The sequence below is a fragment of the Cucurbita pepo genome, chromosome 12, assembly GCF_057944985.1.
Source record: "Cucurbita pepo subsp. pepo isolate OVF chromosome 12, ASM5794498v1, whole genome shotgun sequence".
Lineage (NCBI taxonomy): Eukaryota > Viridiplantae > Streptophyta > Magnoliopsida > Cucurbitales > Cucurbitaceae > Cucurbita > Cucurbita pepo.
Window position 1 is genome coordinate 1502093 of NC_141809.1, and position 20774 is coordinate 1522866.

The 20774-nt window shown below is 38.0% G+C and overlaps 3 protein-coding genes across 4 annotated transcripts; 2 read left to right on the forward strand and 1 right to left on the reverse strand.

The window, feature by feature from the left end:
- Positions 1–323: 323 nt before the first annotated feature.
- LOC111806893 (Ribosomal protein L34e superfamily protein) lies at positions 324–4555 on the forward strand. The gene is made up of 2 exons (XM_023692408.2): positions 324–1195; positions 4245–4555. The coding sequence occupies exons 1-2, from the start codon at positions 561–563 to the stop codon at positions 4288–4290; spliced, it is 681 nt and encodes a 226-aa protein (XP_023548176.1). The 5' UTR covers positions 324–560; the 3' UTR covers positions 4291–4555.
- MEF18 (mitochondrial editing factor 18) lies at positions 4437–7973 on the forward strand. The gene is made up of 2 exons (XM_023692406.2): positions 4437–4573; positions 5375–7973. The coding sequence occupies exon 2, from the start codon at positions 5534–5536 to the stop codon at positions 7640–7642; it is 2109 nt and encodes a 702-aa protein (XP_023548174.2). The 5' UTR covers positions 4437–4573; positions 5375–5533; the 3' UTR covers positions 7643–7973.
- On the reverse strand, positions 7843–19076 carry LOC111806891 (mediator of RNA polymerase II transcription subunit 33A). 2 transcript variants are annotated; one of them, XM_023692405.2, is made up of 12 exons: positions 18667–19076; positions 17991–18101; positions 16665–17012; positions 16117–16430; positions 15911–16002; positions 15119–15479; positions 13958–14168; positions 12561–12675; positions 12285–12446; positions 10020–10677; positions 9501–9707; positions 7843–9175 (listed from the first exon to the last, which is right to left on the reverse strand). In XM_023692405.2, the coding sequence occupies exons 1-12, from the start codon at positions 18939–18941 to the stop codon at positions 8058–8060; spliced, it is 3972 nt and encodes a 1323-aa protein (XP_023548173.2). In that variant the 5' UTR covers positions 18942–19076; the 3' UTR covers positions 7843–8057. The 2 variants fall into 2 exon arrangements, with proteins under 2 accessions (XP_023548173.2, XP_023548172.2); XM_023692404.2 differs by having other exon boundaries at positions 13958–14171.
- Between the last annotated feature and the right edge of the window lie 1698 nt (positions 19077–20774).

Genomic DNA, 20774 nt, shown 5'->3' on the forward strand with positions numbered 1-20774 from the left:
AGTTTTCACTGCCTCTCCAAGCTTGAGTCCTGGGATTTGAGAGGCAACTTTTATTTTATATATTTATATGTAATTCTAAATATAAAGATTCATTTATGAAATTCCAAACAAACAATGACCCAAGAAGTTTAACGTTACCCATAAACACCATTAATTTTTTTAAAAATTAAATAAATACGTTCCCTCATTTTCGTTACCTTTCTTTTTATAGAATTATTAATTTATTTGCCAGAAACTCAACAGTCATTTAAACATAATTTCATCAACTTTACCGGAAAAACAAATTAATTAATTATATATATTAAAAATATATTGTGTTTCTTCCCTATTCTCAGCCACTCTCCTCCGTGGCGCGTGTTAAATACTCAATCAGACGGCCCACAATCTCCGGTCCGTCACCACCACTTCGCTAATGTGCGCCATTCTTCATCATCATCTTCTTCTTCTTCTTCTTCAATCTTCCTCTCTCTCTCAAATCCCCTTTTTACAGTCAGATCCCTTATTTTTCCCAAACTGTGAACTCCATTATTGCGAAGCTCTCATTGGGCTCTCTCTATAACATGCGCAATCTTCTGGTTCCGACCACCGCCATGCCTCCGTCCTCGATTCTCTCCTCATCGTCGTCAATTCCCAAATCCAAGACTTCTGCAAACCCTAACCCTAGCAATTCTCTTCTCTGTAAACATTCGCCATCGGCAACCCTTGACCTTCTTATTCTCATTCTTGTTCTCTTTTCTGGTACCTTTCTTGTAACGTCATATTTCTCCTACATTTTCAACTCTCTGTCGATTCTCTTATCGCATTCAGCCCCGCAGCTTCCTCAATTTCCGTTTCCGTTTCCGTTTATTGCTGGGTTTTTGTTGTTCTTCTGTGTAACTATTGGCGTGTTTGAGATATGTTGTGGCGCCAGATCGAGGAAATGCGCGAAGCCGGGATGTAAAGGGTTGAAAAAAGCTATGGAGTTTGATCTGCAATTGCAAACGGAGGAGTGTGTGAAGAATGGGTCGAAGGAGATAGATAAATTGCCGTGGAAAGGTGGTAATGTGGCCAATCCGGATTATGAGTGCTTGAGGTCCGAGCTGAGGAAGATGGCACCACCCAATGGCCGAGCTGTTCTGCTCTTCCGGGCGCGCTGTGGCTGCCCCATCGCGAAGCTTGAAGGCTGGGGGACTAAGCGCGGGCGGCGGCATAAGAAGTAAGTTCATTATTTATCCGATACAGTGCCCATGAATCTTTTTTGGGGATTGTTTTTGTTTGCTCTGATCATTCAAAGGCTTGATCTCTTCCGCTCTTGTTTTGTAATTCTAGAATTGGGTCTGTTCTGCTGAAATTATCACGACCTCCTTCTCCCTTGCAAAACCCCAAAACTGAAAACAAAATGATGAAGGAAAATGGTGTATCTGAATTTAGATAGCATTTATTGATGTCCCTGTGACATACATGAAACTCTGGACGAACCTTAGTATTCAACTCATTTTGAAACTGGGATGAAATTTCTTCCCCTGTCTAGTATTTCAGTTAAGATTATGGAAGAGGAAGACTATCTTATTTCAGTTTGGTGAATCAAAATCTATTATACATCTTCCTTTTATACGTTGATTTTTCAACAAGAAAAAATGTCGATCAGATCAATTCCCATTGACACAGGTATCAGGATTTTTAAGTATTGCAGAGTCCCTCATAGTGATGCTCATAAATTCAAGTTCTGGACTGAATTGTTAAATGAAAACTAATTCTGTAGCTAACCTTGCATCCTGGACTCATAGTTGCAGAGTCCCTCATAGTCTTTACTTGCCCTGTTTTGTTTCTGAGCTCATATTTAAATTCATACCGTTCTCGGTCGGTATAGTACTATCTTCTGTTTCTTCCCCCTTTTTGACATCTATTGAGGATGGTGAAATTCAATTTATGTAAACTTACTTTCAAACTTGTTCTTCCTGGTGCAAATATTATTTTTAGGGAGATAGCTTCTTGTTTCATGTTTTGATCTAGAGAAGATGTTTAGTCGTTTTTTCCCCCATTTGATGCAAGTTCTCTTCACTCTTGGGTCCATTCTTCAAAGTTGGTTAATTATTTTTCAGTGGGAAGCTATGCAAGCAAGTTTCAGGGACTCGGTTAGCATACCCCAAGTAATTTGTTTCTGGTTAGCAATTATTGGACTAGGTTGAAGCATTGATGTTCTGTTCTCCTAGCTTCTAACTAAATTTTATGTATGCATGGTGTTTAGCTCTAGTTGATGTTTTATTTACTTAACCTTGCGAGCTTTACCCGATTTCTTTTTCAGTCATGATTTACCTAATAGACCATATCTAATTGTTTTAATGAACCCTGGCATTGGTATATGATGCATTCTGGAACATTATCATAGCTAAAAAAACCCAAGAAAACAGCCTAGGAGCGGGCTGGGCAGAGAAAACTCCTTCTCGAAAGGACCATAAAAGAAGAGGCTTCTTGTAACCGCCCAAGCCCACCGCTAGCCGATATTGTCCTCTTTGGGCTTTCCCTTTCAGGCTTCCCCTCAAGGTTTTTAAAACGTGTTTGCTAGGAGAGGTTTCTACACTCTTATAAAGAATGTTCCGTTCTCCTCCCCAACCGATGTAGGATCTCACACTTCCAATTGCAAAAAAAATCTATGGAGAGGCTCGAATTACAACAGAATTTTTTGTGAGAGCACCACCATGAGGAGGTTTGCTGTACATTACCGCACAAATATCTTAACAAAACCTTTTTCCTTCAAATCTCTTTGGTTTCTTTCCTACCACACAATTCCACAAAACTTTAGTGTTGACTTTAAACCTCACCTTTCCAGGACTTCCAAAAGCTAATCACTTTATTAGGAAGTAGGAACACGTTTGGATTATTCTTGATCTACACAATGATGCTATAGCTTTATTTTGCTTCGACAAAAACCACACGAATTTATTTGTGTCGATATGTTGCCAAATAATCAACCTCTTGACACAAAACAACTTGAACCAGACTCATTGGTTATTATGAACCTGTTCAACATGAGTGAGATTCATCAGAGGTTTTTCAATAAAAAAGATATACCCAATACTTGGTTAGCTTTTTTACTCTATGAAAATGCTTAACAAGTCAAGTCTTGTCACGTAGTGTTTCAGCAATTTTATCGATGTTCTTCTATATATGCATGTAGCCTTTCTTTCCTGGGAAGCTAATTATGATCATCTAGTTGTGTGGCTAGCTTCATCCTATTTTACTTCACTGGTTTCAGTTTCACAAAAGATGTGGAAGCATGAAAACTGTAATATAACTTGCAGGATCTATGGATTGGTAATTTTGTCCTAATTTCCTGTTTTACCCCATGTGGGAAAATGGAATGGGAACCCAATGCGTAACGACCCAAGCCCACCGCTAGTAGATATTGCCTTTTTTGGTCTGTCCCTCAAAGTTTTTAAAACGCGTCTGCTAGGGAGAGGTTGGTAGATTTGGTGGATTGTGAGATCCCACATCGGTTGGAGAGGAGAACGAAACATCCTTTATAAGGGTGTGGAAACCTCTCTATGGTAGACGCGTTTTATAACCTTGAGGGGAAGCCTGAAAAGAAAAGTCCAAAGAGGACATTATCTGCTAGCGGTGGGCTTGAGCTATTACACAATTCATCCCGATTCCTGGCGCACTACTGACTGGCGAGTAGTAAACAAACATATCAATAGGCTGTAGATTCTAGTGTCTTTCTCATTTCAGCTTTTGTACCGACTCTTTACATCGAGCTTGCATTGAGCTATATCAAACCTGAATCCATATCATTTTCGTACGAAGTTAAATCTGCTTCAAGTTCTTTGTTTCAGAAAGCAAATAACAGGGATTTCTTTTGCCTTTGTTCAAGTCAAGCATTCAAAATTTCAAACATGTTTGTTGGGTTAGTTGGCAAGATTTTTAGAATTTGTTCCTGATGATATATATTGGCAAGATCTATAAGAACATAACTGAATATTCAAGACCTTGAAAGTAAGATTGTCAAACTCTGATGCAGTGTGCCTAACATTTAGTACTTAGAAAGGTTTTGGATTTCTATTTCTGATGAACTAAGGAAGCTGTATAGCACATCTTACATTTACTATGAAGATCATCTTCATATTGTATCCTCATTATGTTAGGAAAAACATGTTTTCACTGATGAACAATCTCATGCACATTTCTGACCTTATGATTTGCTCAAGAAAATCCTTGTTTGATTTTTCGATCACATTAGTAATCTTCAATGCTGCCATTTTCCGCAGGGTTCTGGCAACACTGGATCTTAACGGGGGAGGAGATCATCACTGATCGTCGGTAGCGACTTCGCTATCGAGAAGACCTTCCAGATATCTTACTTTCTCTTCCCATCATTTTACTTAATTTGAGATGCTCTTTCTGAAACATATGGATGACTAGAGCTTTCTTTTATAAGAACATATACTATATAACACAGTGAATATTCATTGCCAGAAACAGGCTGCATTATCCTGGGAGATTCTTCATCGCCCATGGAAATGGAAATGGAAATGGAAACCAAACTTACTGCAAATAAAACCACAGACTATGATAGTTATATCTCCTGCTCCATCTTGTAAGTGTGATGGGAACATTATTTTCTTCTTTTTCCCTTATATTTTCTCTCTTTGGATCTATTTAGTGGTTCTCTGCCCATGTAGATGGGGTTGAAATAACACTAATATAGCTTTAGTTGTACGGTAATGAGTCGTTAAAAATCGAGGAATATCTTTTTGTATATGTCGAACTTTTAATTCGTGTGGTAACGGGAAACGAACACAAGTTTTAATAGGTATTCTGTGATGTCCCATATTGGTTGGGAGGAGAACAAAACACCTTTTACAAGGTTGTGGAATCTTTCCCCTAGCAGACACGTTTTAAAGCCTTGAGGGGAAGCTCGAAAGGGAAAGTCCAAACAGGACAATATGTACTAGCGGTGAGCTTGGGCTAGGGTCGTTACAAATGGTATCAGAGTCAGACACGGGATGATGTGCTAGCCTTCTCACTACTCCCCAAAGGGGATAGACACGAGGCGATATGTCAGTTTGGAATACGTTTTTTTCAATCTATTTTCATCCATAGGTTTCTATGTTTTGTCATATAACTTCGATATAATTTCGATAGATGTTTTAAAAAATCAATCGCTTTTTTTTAGAGTAATTTTGAGAATTTATTTTTGCTTTTGAAATTTGATTCAAAATTTTGATAATTTACTCGATGAGATGATAGTGTTTTTAACGAGCTGAACTATATTAAAACAAGTTTTTTATTTTTATTTTTTTACAAATTACAATTCATCAATCAATCTTCTAAAATTTCACATCTCAAAATTTCACATCTTGTCGTTCAAAATGATGAATCAACTTCAACCTATTAGGTGGTCTTCTCATTCTTCTTTTCCCTTCGGGCTCTCGCTGACTGATCGATTCTGCACGACGACGAGGAAGAGGGAATGAGAGAGAGATAGAAATATATATATCCATGGAGATCGGGATTTATACAGAACTTGTTGAGTGATACTAGATGGTTTCCTCTCATGCTCGTTTTTGCGATACCCAAATTGTTCCCTCGACGTATTACGATTCCTCTTTCATTTACTCCGCTTTATCCCAAATGGGTTTCCACCTTCTCCCCAATCGGACCTTCTTCACGGCCTCTCCACAATCTTACCTCATTCTTCAATGGCAGACCTTCAGGCAAATGCTTGGATTACGAGCTCTCCTTGGTCTCAGCCTTGAAGTCCTGCGCATCCAGTTCAGCTATTTTTCAAGGGCAGCAAATCCATGCCGCCGTCCTCAAATCTGGGTTTGATTCCAATACTTTCATCCTTAATAGCTTGATTAATATGTATGCCAAATGTGGACATATTGCCGATGCCAGATTGTTGTTTGATTCGTGTTCTGGCCTGGATTCTGTATCTTGTAACATCATGTTATCTGGGTATGTTAAACTTCGCCAATTGGAGAACGCACGCCAGCTGTTCGACAAAATGCCTGAAAGAGGATGCGTCTCTTACACCACCATGATTTTGGGTTTGGCACAGAATGATTGTTGGAGGGAAGCAATTGAGATTTTCAAGGATATGAGGTCTGCAGGTGTGGCCCCAAATGAAGTGACAATTGCAAGTGTCATGTCAGCATGTTCACATATTGGTGGGATTTGGAATTGCTTGATGCTCCATGCACTGGTAATAAAGCTACATTTCATTGGTCTTGTTCTTATTTCCACAAATTTGCTGCACATGTATTGTGTTTGTTCAAGTTTAAAAGATGCTAGGAGGTTATTCAATGAGATGCCAGTGCGTAATACTGTTTCATGGAATGTGATGTTAAAAGGGTATGTAAAATCAGGCCTTGTTGATAAAGCAATAGAGTTGTTTGATAGGATTCCAGAAAGAGATGTGATTTCTTGGGCTACAATGATTGATGGGTTTGTGCAAGTGAAACAATTAAGGGAAGCTTTGTTGATGTTTTCTGCAATGAGAAAAAGTGATCTTCATCCCAATGAAGTGATGATTGTTGATTTGCTTTCTGCTTGTGGGCAGTCAATTTCAATTGATGAGGGCAGGCAGCTCCATTCAATCATAGTGAAAACTGGTTTTGATTGTTATGATTTCATGCAAGCAACTCTCATTAGTTTCTATTCAGCTTGTGGAAGGATTGAGCTTGCTTATTTGCAGTACCAGGTAAGTGATAAGAGTCATCTAGCAACTTCAAATGCCCTCATTGTGGGCTTCATGAAGAACAGAATGATTGATCAAGCAAGGCAAATATTTGATGTGATGCCTGAAAAAGATGTGTTTTCATGGAGCACCATGATTTCTGGTTATGCACAGAATGAGTTACCTGATATGGCTTTAGAGCTTTTCCATGGAATGGTGGTCAGCGGTCTCGAGCCGAACGAGATCACCATGGTTAGTGTTTTCTCAGCCATTGCAGCTTCAGGTAAACTGGCAGAAGGAAGATGGGCGCATGAGTATGTTTGCAACAAAGCCATTCCTCTTAATGATAATTTGAGTGCTGCAGTCATTGACATGTATGCCAAATGTGGAAGTATCAGCACTGCCATGGATGTGTTTTATCAGATCAGAGACAAGGCCTCCACAGTCTCACCGTGGAACGCCATCATATGTGGATTGGCGATGCACGGGCATGCGAATTTGTCTCTTGAAATCTTTTCCGACTTGCAAAGACGTATTATCAAGCTCAACTCGATCACATTCCTTGGGGTCCTTGGTGCGTGTTGCCATGCTGGTTTGGTTGAGCTTGGGGAGAGATATTTCTGGAGCATGAAGAGTGTATATGGCGTAGAACCGAACATTAAGCATTATGGATGTCTAGTCGATCTGTTAGGCAGAGCTGCGCGATTAAGGGAAGCCGAGGAAACTATAAGAACCATGCCAATGAAGGCAGATGTTGTGATATGGGGCACATTATTGGCAGCTTGCAGAACACATGGGGAAGTCGAAATAGGTGAAAGAGCTGCAGAGAATTTAGCTAGATTGGAACCGTCCCACGGGGCAGGTCGAGTCCTCCTGTCGAACTTATACGCCGATGCAGGGTTATGGGAGGATGCATCTTTGGTGAGGAAAGCAATGCAAAGTCAAAGGATGATAAGATCACCTGGATGCAGTGGTGTTGTATGAAGAATTATGGACATGGGAAACCATGAAAACTTTGGTCAATTAACTCTTTGGTACCATCTGCTATATCATCACGAGGCCATAAAGTCCTATCAAAAGAGGAGAAATACGTGTTTAGAGTCGACACCTAGATATAGGACCTTAGGACTCAAGAATTTGACTCCGAGTCTATGAACCATAGGTCCGGGTAAAGTTATAAAGCATTTGTTATAACCCGGATCTCTTTGTATTGATCTTCGAAATATGGGGGAAGGGGAAATGGACCAATTTACATTTGTTAATTTTCGTGCACAATGGAAGAACTTGTTACAAAGTTCTCTACTGATGGTTACAAGACTGACTTGGAAGAAAGCTATAGTACAACTAATTCTAACTCTTAGAAATCAACCTAAAAGAATACAAAAATGGCTGAATAAACTCAAGCCTCACTTTCAATTATCAGTTCAGCAGCTGCACCTATGGTACCAACCCCACCAAGTCCAAGCAATGCAAGAGCAAGCTCTTCTTCATTCCATAGCTTGAGCCCATTACTCAATCGTTTCAATACTTCTACATCTACGTCAAGAACCCAGCTCGGTGTGCAACCAACCATTAGGCTCACGAACCCGGTCACGTAGGCACGCCATGTGGCCCAATCACAACCTAGTGATATATTTCCATCAAGGGCACTTGCAAGAAACTCCATATGAACACCTAGGATTTTGGGACGCCTCTTTGATGCAGATGATGAAGAGTCAGTGCCCCAAGCAAAAGCCCCACATAACACTGCAAAGTAAGCTAATGCATATCCCCCAAGCATGGAAACTATCCCCTCTGAACATTCCTCTTGCTCGGACCTGTGAACTGAAATGAACCAAGAAGGCAATGTTTCTTTTATCACAGATTGAACCAGTACTAAACCACCTGATAGCCATACTAATGAAGCTCCAAGTGAAGCTGCAAGCTTTACTTGAATCATTGCTGAAGATAGTGAAATCTGTCCATATCTTTTTCCGTTATTGGTTGTTCTCAGTTTCCCCGATCTCTCTTTTCGAGCACCATTACAAGCTATTTCTCGTACAGAATCCATCAGAAGAGAGAGGATCTCTTCAACCAATAGTGCGACGTCTCTAATTGATCGGTAGACACGTAAAAAAAGAATTCCTGGAGCAACAGGAGAAATCCCACCACAGAAATGAGATCCAAATCCGTGGCCAAGAAGGGCCCCAACACCCCCATGATTTGAGAGGGGATTGGCAGTTAGGCCAAGGGTGGCAGTGAAGCAGCTTTTGAGAAGCTGAACCACAGCATCGCAATTCTGAAGGAAAACTGTACGAGATGCTGAAAAGACCAGGAAATCACTCCAACGTTTGGCTTTTTGAGTCCACAAGGAAGCAACAATTGGCATGCATGGCCAGGGGCAACCAGCTGCGAGAGACTCCAAGGCCGGGCCAGCCAAATTGAGGAAACGTTCGGATGCTCTGTCTATTTTGTAGGTTATAGTAAGGCTTACAAAGGCAGCTAAGGGCAGAGGAAGTGTGGCTGGAGAACTTCCCCCTACAAAAATCACAGATAAAAAAGTCGTTATTAACCAATTTCATTATGGGGTTGATAGATTTATGCACGAGACTAATAAGGTTTTTCTTTCTGATTGGATTTTTTCATATTTTGATTGAACCTTTAATGGAGTGTATAAATTTAGAAGGTGCTTGACTGAACCGGTGATTACAAACAACATGAAGCCCCTAACTTACACTTGAACAATCAAACATAAATCCATGTGAATGCTGTGTCGTTGGTTTACTTTGGAAGTTATCTTGAAATGCATAATCAAACTTAAATATTATCATTTAGAAGTTTACAGTGATTAGAATGACCAAACCTGCAGCCAGGCTAGGGACATCAACGCCGGTAGCAGCTAGGATTTTCTTGATCTGCTCTTCAACATTAGAAAGATTTGCTGCTGGGCTGGGCCAATCTGATCCATTCATAAAAACAGGTTTCCATAATCCCCGAGTTACTTCTGCAGAAAAGTAGCTCACTATGGTTGCTAAAGATGCTGGTAGAAAATCTGCTAGATCTTTAAGTCCTGGAATGATTACATGAAAAGAAATAATTGATTAGATATAAAGTCTGTTCATTTCAAAATCAGGTATGAGAGCTTTATTTCAAATTCACTTCTTAATTACACAACTTGGGAGAAATCCAAAGTTCAGACAAGCTTCAACAAAATGTATTGCATAGCAGCTTAGATTTCTGGCGTGATTGTAGAAAACTGTAAATTTACAGTTTATGTGCTCCCTCGATAACATAAGAAGAAATATAAAAGATATTACAGCTCAATCATGAACAAGATATACAAAAATTACGTGAAATTCATCCAACCAGTATTCATACTGACCTGTAGCCAACTCACGAGGAGAAAGCTTTCCATGAGCACAGGCTGTTAGAGCAGCATCAATCACAAAAGGAACAGCTTCCATTATATCCCAGGCAGGCAATTTAGGTCTTAAAGAAGAATCTTCATTTCCAGGCCCGGAAGAACTACTGCTTCCAGAAGTAACTGAAGTTAAAGATTGATTTCCCCCATTAATTCTTCGGAACATCATGTTAAGAAGTCCATCAACAGTCTGATGAACTGGGTTGCCATGAACATGACCAGAGAGGGTTGACGCTATACATGCTTGATGTTGTCGATACCAGACTTTCAATTTGGGAAATGAGTCTACAAATATTGGTTGGGGGGAAGAGGAACTTGCTACAGCTGAAAGTCTCATTTTATTGCGATCTTTGTGGACATTTCCAGATACTAGATGGGAATTTCTCACTAATAGTAGATATTCTGGAGTGAGTTGAGACCCAACCGTCGGTGCATCACCCACTCCATGGTCTAGAGGAGGATGGTTAAATCTCCAAAGCTTTAAGAGAAGAGTAAACGCATTTGAAAACACGGCATGAGCAGAGATTTCTTCCCCTGTTGTTAAGGTCCAATTGAGGTTTGGAACACACGATCCGAAAACCTCGCAGATTGGCATCAGTGAACATGCAAGTTGTGGAACCTAGAACACATATCAATGAAAGCCTAATGAAATTGATGGGTGGAGGTTGGAATCTCATTTTGAAAAAGTTTAGAACAACAAAATAAAACTACATTAAAAAAAAAATGTGGAGAATGTTTATGGATATTTATTTTAGGTGGAGATTTAAACATGCGATCTTAAGAGGATGCGATCTTAAGAGGATGCGATCTTAAGAGGAAGTGTAGATGCCTTACCCATTGGGCTAGACTCATGGACATTTATATTATATATTTTAAAATGGTTGATGGTGCATTTTAAAGTTTCTTAGCGAGTTAACATCAAGCCCCTTATCTTCCTAGAATCAAGCATGATCTCCTTATAATCAGTAACCAACCATAAACCTGGGTCTGTTCTCAATCAACAGTCGAAAACTAAGAGATTTTAACACCACACCACTGAACTTATCAGAATCCATGAACCATTCTTCTTGCTCCAAAATGATTGAAAAGCTCTCTAAGGGTTCCTTAGCCATGTAAGAAACCTGTTGGTTTTGACAGAAGATTTGTTCTTTTTAAAAAAGAAAAAAAATAGGAAAAACATTTCAGGGATGACGTTTTCTTGGCAATAAAGCTTCTGGTATTTTAAGGTGCGTGAATCAGATGAGCATGTGGGAGGAATCCTCAAACAGAACTGGAAAGCCATTAAAATTTAATTGCAGTGTTCCAAGAATTTTTTCCATAATTTTGTAGAAAGTTGGTTCGATGGTGTTTCATGGAGGTTATTCCATGAAAATTGGCTCATAACTTAATTATATCCTCAACTCAAGCATAAACGGAGACTGCATAAGTCTAATCCCTAAAACCCTCATAGCTGGTGATATAGCACGTTCCAGGCCCACCAGGCACCGGTATTTATAGGATAAAATTCATCTTGCCTAAAACTACTATATTCAAGAACCAGGTAGTACTTACCAAGAACAAGCAAATTGTGTATTCCGGTGATAGTTTAGTCGATTAATTGGTGGCTGATCAGAAGAGAGCGAAGAAGAAATGTTGGTCTTCAAGATAGATTTAGAGAAGACACACAACATGGTGGATTAGGAATTTCTCATGGCAGTATAAGAAATAAGAGGTTTAGGAAAAAGTGTGGATTCATTGGATCTTCAGGTGCATCGCAAATACTAAACTCTCAAATCTTAGATAAAGTATGAACCACCATTATGTCGCTCAAAGAGAATAGGTTCAAGCCACGGTGGTCATCTACCTAAGATTTAATATTCTACAAATTTTATCGGGTGCAACTCAAATACTAAACTCTCAAATATAATATGCTAGGACGTCATTTCTTTTTTTTCCCCTTTCTTCATGTTACCATAGAACAAATATCTTTCCTAGCAAATTGCTTTCTTCTGTATAGGCTAATGAAAGGACCTTTCTATAACACGTCTTGTTTTCTGGATCTGTTTTCTACTTGTTTACATCAATAAAATCATTTCTTATCCTTTTTTGTTAAAAAAAAAAGTATTCCTAACAACGGGAAGAACCTCATTTTTTCCAGAACAAGTACATCAAAGTAAATGGATCTAGTTCAATCAGTAACATAATAGTGTCTCAACATAAATATGAGGCTAGCAATGAAGAACGTACCAAACCATGTAGAGAAAAAATCTGAACACAATCAATAGATGCTATTCCAACGATAAGCACATTCAGCATTGGAGCATAGCCTATCAAATGACTTTCACATCCAGAGTAATCTTTGGGAACTGGAGGAGAAAGTAACCTAGTAATATAATGGACAGTATGTTCCTGCATAGTAGTAGATCATAATACCATTAAATATACTTGTCTGGTTAAAATAGAGGGAATGTGAAGAGACCGGAAAAAGAAAATTTATGTAGTATATTATCTTTCAATGGTCACCTGAATATTCCAGCCCCGGATCAAGGAAGCCCCACAAAGAATGGTTGCTGCAGATATCTTCTCTTCATCTGATCCTTTTACTGCTATCTCAAATATTTTCTCCAGTTCAGCTAAGCTTCCATCAAACCCATGAGTTTAAAATTCAGACCTTTTGGTAAATTTACAATAAAAATAAAAAAATAAATAAATAAATAAACAACTGAAGAACAGGCCATAAATAAACAAGAGCTAATCTGAAAGTCATCCATATTTGATCAAATCAATATATGACGCATTCTCTCAATTACATTACTTTGCCAATCCTATGCCAAACATTCTTTGAACGTCGTATGTTTGGGTCATGGCCACAATGGCAGAAAAACTGAACTACAGAGGACTAGTGCTATCATACTGGGTGTGGGTGGGATCTTTGCATTGGGAGGAACCATAAGTTTTTTGAAGAAATCTAGTAACAAGTTCGGAGGTGAAGGATTTTCCTTACAGCATAAAGTGGACCAAACATGGCCCATGGACCAGGGCAGACCCAAGAGCTGGGCTGCGGGCCCCCGAGGCAGAGAGAAAGGCCTCCCCCCGACTGGCCCTCAGGGCCAGGCTGAGGAGTGAGGCCATCCACATAAAAAGGACATGGTCTTCAAGCTGGGTGTTAATTGAGCGGAGGCTATATCCCAATTTTCCATGATTTCAGCCAACACATTGTACGACCTTGACACACATGTCAGGAAGGGAAACATATAAATAGAGGGAACAAACGTTCATTAAGGTATGCAACCATTACCGTTACTCGACCTATTACTAATTCAATCCAATATTGTCTTAGGTATAGGAGTGTGTTGGGCATAGCACAACAAAGGCTCAAGTGATCTAGCATGCAGGTACCAACCAAACGACCTGCTCGGTCATATCCATGCATTAGCAATCATTTTAGAAATACTTGTAATGATTGTCTTTTTATCAGTTGAAGGTTTCTTTCATTTTCACATTTGTAATCCCTTTGGGTGTTGTGAGTGAGCAATATCTTATTTACACATGTTCTTTGATGTGCTTTGTTTTTGTTTTTCTTGTATTGGAACAAACCAATTAATTAGAAGTATAATTAGGTTTATCACATTTATTCAAAGCAAAACCCAGTAACAGTTAAAAGCAAAACCAGTCTGAAGAGAAACAAATAAAGATTATAGAAGTATTCTATGCGTAATCTCCCGTGTGAATTCTCAAGTTATATATAATCATTTAATTTTGGTGGAGCTTCCTTCACAACAAGGAAACCAGCACAAACATTGAATGAAAAACTTGATGGCATTTCAAGTCTTTTTGATATGAATTTCAGACTTCCAATGTCCAAACAGAAAAGGAAAAAACCAAAAGGGCCAAAAGTAGGTTCATTCAATCATGTATACCTTGAAGCAGGAGTTGAAGTTAAGACCTTTATCATTATATGATTAAGTGGAGCCCCCTTCACGAAAGCTGACCAACCAGGTGCTTGGGGTGGTATACTTTGAGGCATTTGATTAATGCAACCGTTCACATAGCCTCGCCAAAAGTATGCAGATGTATCCAAGAGATTTCTTGCAATGCAAGCTTCAACTATCAAATGACGCATATTTCCAGCTGCTAAGGGCACAAAATAAAATTACATTAGGACATAACAGAGCCCCAGGCCACTAGCTTCTCCTTTAAAGGACCAAATACTCGTACACTGAGAAAACACATTCTTTGAGAAAAAGAAGCGTCAAAAGAATCCAATAATGTATGGGACTCGCAATAAATAAAGGCTGGAAATAAAAAAAAAAAAAAAAACGAAGAAAGAAAACAGAACAATGAATTATATTGAATAATACTTCACATAAGTAAAACATGCACAGAAAAATAGAAGTGATCTACACCATACTAGAACATCAGAATTAAACAACGCATTCTGAAGAATATAAATGTCATATGTGCTTATATTGCCACGAGTCTCTTACCCTGCAATTTTCTCGTGTACTATTAATTGGACATGCAACCAAATTAATTTGGAACTTTTATCCTACCATACTAGAATATCAAACACGAACTCTTTCAATATAATGATTGGATTTACCCACGGTTTTCTTCTCCAGGCCAAAACATCTTATCATATGAGAGTAAAGCATACATTCACAACAAACAGTTCAAGGGGGGCAGAACATTTACAGAGCACGTGAGCAGGCATCATCTACCACGCACGGATCCAGGACCACAAGTATTCTTTTTTATTATATTAGTTTTGGTACCATGTGCCAGTGGATTTCATAATTGTTATAATTGATACTTATGAAGAAGAGATAATACTCGCAAGTTCATTGGCATGTTTTTCATAAAATATGCATTATTATATTTGTTTTGGTACCATGTGCCAATGGATTTCATAACTATTATAATTGATGTTATAGTTGATACTTATGAAGAAAAGATAATACTCACAAGTTCATTGGCATGTCTTTCATAAAATATGCATTAGTATATCGGTTTTGGTACCATGTGCCAATGGATTTCATAACTATTATAATTAATGTTTATAAGGAAGATAGAATACTCACAAGAGTTCATTGGCATATCTTTCATATTGATGCATTCAAAATATGCATTACTAACACTGATTCCAGATATAAACATCATTGCTTTGGCAGCCGCCTGATTGCATGCAGAGATAACACCCTGAGGAGGAGTCAGCAAACTCTGATATTCCCCCAATATCTGTAGGCTAGAAATTAGTTCATTCCGACACTTTCCAGGGGCCTTCTTTTCTTTCCAGTGATTGGATGCACCATACTCTGTTTCATCAATTGTCGTACTTTCCTCCTCCTCAATCAGATCAGCAATCACAAGGACTGTGATACACAATAGAAGGCATAGACGAGTGTCTATGCGAGGCACAGGCCCCTCGATGGGATCCCTTTCCTTTTCAACGTTTTGCAAATAAGAATATCAGTCACTTTTACTAAATCTTACCAATGAAATAAACTAATATAAATATCAAAAGAGAACATTAAATTAATGTATTCTGCAACAATGACAGACGAAAAAGCAATCGAGCAACAGAAAGAAAGGAAAAAAAAAAAGAGATGCCAATATCTAAGTTGCATGTTACATTTATGGAAAGAATGTTAAATCAAAAACTGATTGAAATTTCATAATTGACTTGATGTCATAATCTCACCACCACATTTGTCGAACTAAAAAAAACATAATTGACTAAGGATCTACTGACATATAGAATAGATATTTGTATTGAGTGCTTCATGATTTCTAGCAAACTACAACAAAAATGGATGGTCCATTTTATCAATAAAAATCTGAAGATAATCTATTCAGGACAAAAGAACTCTAACCCTTTGAACAAGGCGAAGAGCTGCTATCCAGAGACCCAAGAAGGTATCATGCCAACTGGTTCCATTTATTGCCTTAAGGGTTTTGACCAAACCTGCAAGAAACAAAGATGAAATTCACTTTCATGTATAATTTTCTTGTACAAACTGATAGGATTCGTGCATATAAGTAGAAATTGTAGAAAACTTGGGATAAAAATTAGTTGTACTTGTAATTTTTTCAATAGCACTTGTTGCTTCTACTTGATATCCATCCATTGCATCTTCTAGAACTAGATCAAGTGGAAGCCAAAGTGCAGAATAACGAGTTCTATGACACAAACTAGCAGAAGCTGCCGGAGATCCAAAAGCTCTAATTGGATGGAACTTCTTCTGTGAATTTTGTTTAAATTCTTGAGAGAAGATTGTCCAAGTATTGAACTGCAGAAAAATCTCTGAGTTCAAAGATTTTGACTTTCTCAATACCGAAGAATTTTCTCCAAGCAACTGGAGTCTTTGAATAAGATCTGCCCAATGTGAAGGCCTGAAAATTTGTAAGAAGAAGGTTGAAGAAAACAATGATAAAAAAGGTAAGACAACCATTTAACTGGTTATGATCTTTGCCACAATAGTTTATGACTAAAATTTTAGTGATATAAATAGCAAAATTATGGTTAGTTAAGTTGAATAGCACAGTTTGTCCTTTTATTCATACCGTTATACTTCGAAGTCATCAAGAAAAGCTAGAGTTTTTAAGTTGATAGATGAATGTCCTTACATATTCCTGCAAGCCAAGTGGAGAATCCTTGAAGTAACCGCATCTTGAAGAAATTTCCCAATTATCTCAATTGTCAATTCAACATTTACATTCTGCAATCTCTCACGTTGTTCAGTCCATTTATCATCATAACCATTGTGACCATCTAGTTCCATTTCTTGAGGTTCTGTTGGCCATTTGGATTTCTCTTCCACAATAAGATCCAATAACCCTTCATCAACAAGTGTTGCATCAAGCAACTTCCAGACAATTGAAAATATATACTCAACCACAAGGGTCCCAGGATCATCTGCTGGCAAATTGAATGTCTCAGAAAGACGAAGAACAGCATCAACAGATGCCATGATCCTGTATCAAAGAGAGAGGTTTATTATTAAAGATGTATACATGACACTAAGAAGCAAAACTACGACCAAAAGCCATCCATTCTTTCTCAAGTACTGCATAGAATAAATTAATCCTCAAAATTTGAAGTCGTAGTATCAACAGAGAAATATTATTCAGTAAGCCTTGATCTATAGACTCATAATTCTATGATTCACTAATCTTCCAGAGTAAAACAACATGTGTTGCAAAATTTGTCATAAAGCATCAACAATATAAGAAGCATTAAACAATATATATAAACCCATTACCAGGGTAGAAATCATTAGAAATCTTTGGGATTAAGTTTAAGCAAGCCCCAATATCTAAAATCATCTCGTATATTGACATTTTCATTCTGAAACATTTTTTTTCTTTCTTATATTCTCCTACATGCACAGAACATCTAATAGGAGAAAAGATGGCATGGAAATAATAATGGATTATTAAGCAGCTACTGTCCTGTGAAGCACAAAAGTAGGCACTGTTTCTACCATTTGCTAACTCATGGTCAGGAAGCTTAACAAGATATCGAGCTCCATAATGAAAAAACACGAAAAGTTGGATCATAACAAAAAAGATAATGATAATTGAACATTTCCTCATTCTATGAAGTAGAATTATAGCTTCCAAAGGAAAAACCAAATTCCAAAATTGAACATATCAAGGTCAAGAGGAATGTCAAGATCCAGAGAAGGTAGTAAGACATCACCACTACAATTTCTATGACAGCATCTTACCCCTAATTTCTTTTAGGAAAAAAGAACGTACAAGAGAAAAACCATAAGACAAAACTCTCCCTAGGATTGGTAGCTGAAACTGATCAAAATAAAATAAAAACTCTAAATTGGAAGCCCCCCCACAAAAAGATCAAGTGCATTATTCAACATAAAAGAGAAAGACAGCAGCAAAATTGAAGTCACAGGCTTGAACTTCATTATCCTTCTCAATCATAAAACTAACTCTTTGTATTTGAGGCCATGGATATGAGATTTCAGCTTAAAAGCGTGTCTTCGAAGAAGTTCCAAATAGAGCCTATATGCTACTGGCTGGTATTGTCTTCTTGAAATGACCCTGTAGAAAGAAGCAATAACAATTTTCAACACTAAATCTTATTCATTATAAGTTGACAAAGGAAATGGAAACAAATTAAATTCAGATCAGATCTCAATCGATCGTAGCAAACAAAGGCTATTCTTGAACCCAAATGCACTATGCTCTACTCATAGTCGTGCTTAAACCCCAAAACCTAACTGCTGCCATTTAGTAAAGTACAGACAAACTGATAAATTCATGCTCAGCGAATTCCAATTCAGCTCATAACTTCAGAAGTTCAATTGAAAAACAATCCATGGAATCACGTAAGCGCAATCCAGGCAAGAATCAACAACCACTTGCGCACAGAGGATCATGAACACACGAGCTCCATACGCAGCAAGCATCTTGAAAAAGAAGAATCTCCACGATCTCTTCACAGTTGCAACAAATTCTATCAAACAAGCTCCATATCCATCACATCAATCAAGATTTACACTCAACTAACAAAAAAAAAAAAAAAACTCGTTCCAGAACTCATACGTCAAAATTCCACGAAAACATACACAAAATAAGCAGAGAACAAAAACAACCGCAAACGAACCTGGTTGTGAGCAAGGCAAGAACAAGAATTGGGGGTACGATATTCAACATCAACGCCTTCTCAAGAAACTTCCATGAAACAGGCTCATTATTATCCCAACAAATGTGCGAAACCAGCACGTTAGCGAGCTCAACTGACGGCAAAACGACTCCCGACGAGTTCAAATTTGAAGACAACTGAATGGCCCAATGCAGAGGATCAACTCCCTTTTGCTGAGCCACCTTGGTTAGCTCTGTAACTCTGTCCCAAAAACTGTTATGAACAGCTACCGCCATTTTCGAGCCAGATTGAACTCGAGCTTTGGGCAATTGCTAGCGGTAAAGTGCTGCGGAGCACACAGAGAACACAGAAAAAACCAGAGAGAAAAGAAAGAGAGTTTCTAAATGGAAGCTTTTGGATCCAATTGTAATTATTTAGCTAGATTCTTGTAAATTTATATTTTCTTTTTTAATTTATCAAATATATTATAAAATGTTTGAGGTGAAACGTGAAAGCTTAAAGAGAACAATATCTTCTAGCAATGGATTTTGGCGGTTACAAATGGTATCAAAGCCCAGGTTCTGGACTATGTGCCAGCGAGGTTGTTTTTTGAAAGGGGTAGACACGAGGCAGTGTGTCAGTAAAGACGCTAGGCCTCACAGGGGGTGGATTTAGTGGTGGTCTCACATCAATTAGAGAAAGAAAAGCTTAAAGAGGACAATATCGATTAGCGGTGGATTTGGGCGGTTACAAATGGTATCAAAGCCCAGATTCTGGACTATGTGCCAGCGAGGCTGTTCTTTGAAGGGGGTAGACACGAGGCAGTGTGCCAGTAAAGACGCTAGGCCTCAAAGGGGTGGATTTGGTGGTGGTCTCACATTAATTTGAGAAAGAAAAGCTTAAAGAGGACAATATCTGTTAGCGGTGGATTTGGACGGTTACAAATGGTATCAAAGCCCAGGTGCCAGACTATGTGCCAACGAGGCTGTTTCCCGAAAGGGGTAGACACGAGGCAGTGTGTTAGTAAGGACGCTAGGCCCAAAGAGAGTGGATTTGATGGTGGTCTCACATTGGTTGAAGAAAGGAACGAGTGTCAGCGAGAACGCTGGCCCCGAATGGGGTAGATTGTGATGTCCCACATTGATTGGGGAGGAGAACAAAACACACTTTATAAGAGTGTCGAAACCTTCCTCAAAGAGGACAGTAAATCTGAGCAGTTACATTTTTTATTAAATTAACGTCAATAAAGCAGTAATAAATAATTTGAATGGTTGAAAATATTATTGACTTTTTATATATTTGGATTTGACTTTAAAAAAACATCTCTAAAAAGTAAAGTATAAAATAAAATAGTTAAAAAATTAAAATTACGGATTGGAACTTTTTAAAATAGAGAATAATCTTAAATTTGCCGTAATTTTATCTTCTTTATTGAATATTATTTTTTTCTATATTTTAACTAATTAAAAAAAAAAAGACAAAAATATTCATTTATGAATTTAATAATCTTGTGGATTTTATTTTGACATGTCGGTTCATGTTTTATTGATGTTTTTCTGAGTTATTCTATATTTAGAAATTCAACTAAAATGAGAAGTCAATAAAATTCCTTTTTTTTTTTTATTACCATCTCTGCCCTCGTCAGATTTATTGGAATCCGAGTCATAAAGTAACGCTGGATCCAACTGCCCCGCCTCTATTAGTTGAACCGGTCAAGGACTTTTTTGTACTTTCACCGTAAAATTAGACAAAAATAAATAAATAAAAATTATAAATTTAGTGTCAAATATTTAAAATTTGTAATTTTTATTAAAAATTTTATATAATTGTTTCTTAAATATGTCGGAGGTTTATTAGATATATAATTAAAAGTTTCGAGATTATATATGACATTTTTTTTTAATTTAGAGATCTATATTAGACACGGTCGAGAGTTAAGGAACTTATTTACGACCTTATTAGATACAAATTCGAACCCGAGCAGGGACCCACGTGTAATTTAGAAAATAAGAGACAGTGGATAGGATTAGGTGGGAGACAGTGAGAAAGAGGGTGGGAATGAAGTGTGCACCAACCACTAAGGGGAGAAAGGGATGGTCCATCAATCCACCACCTTCCTCGTCCTCATC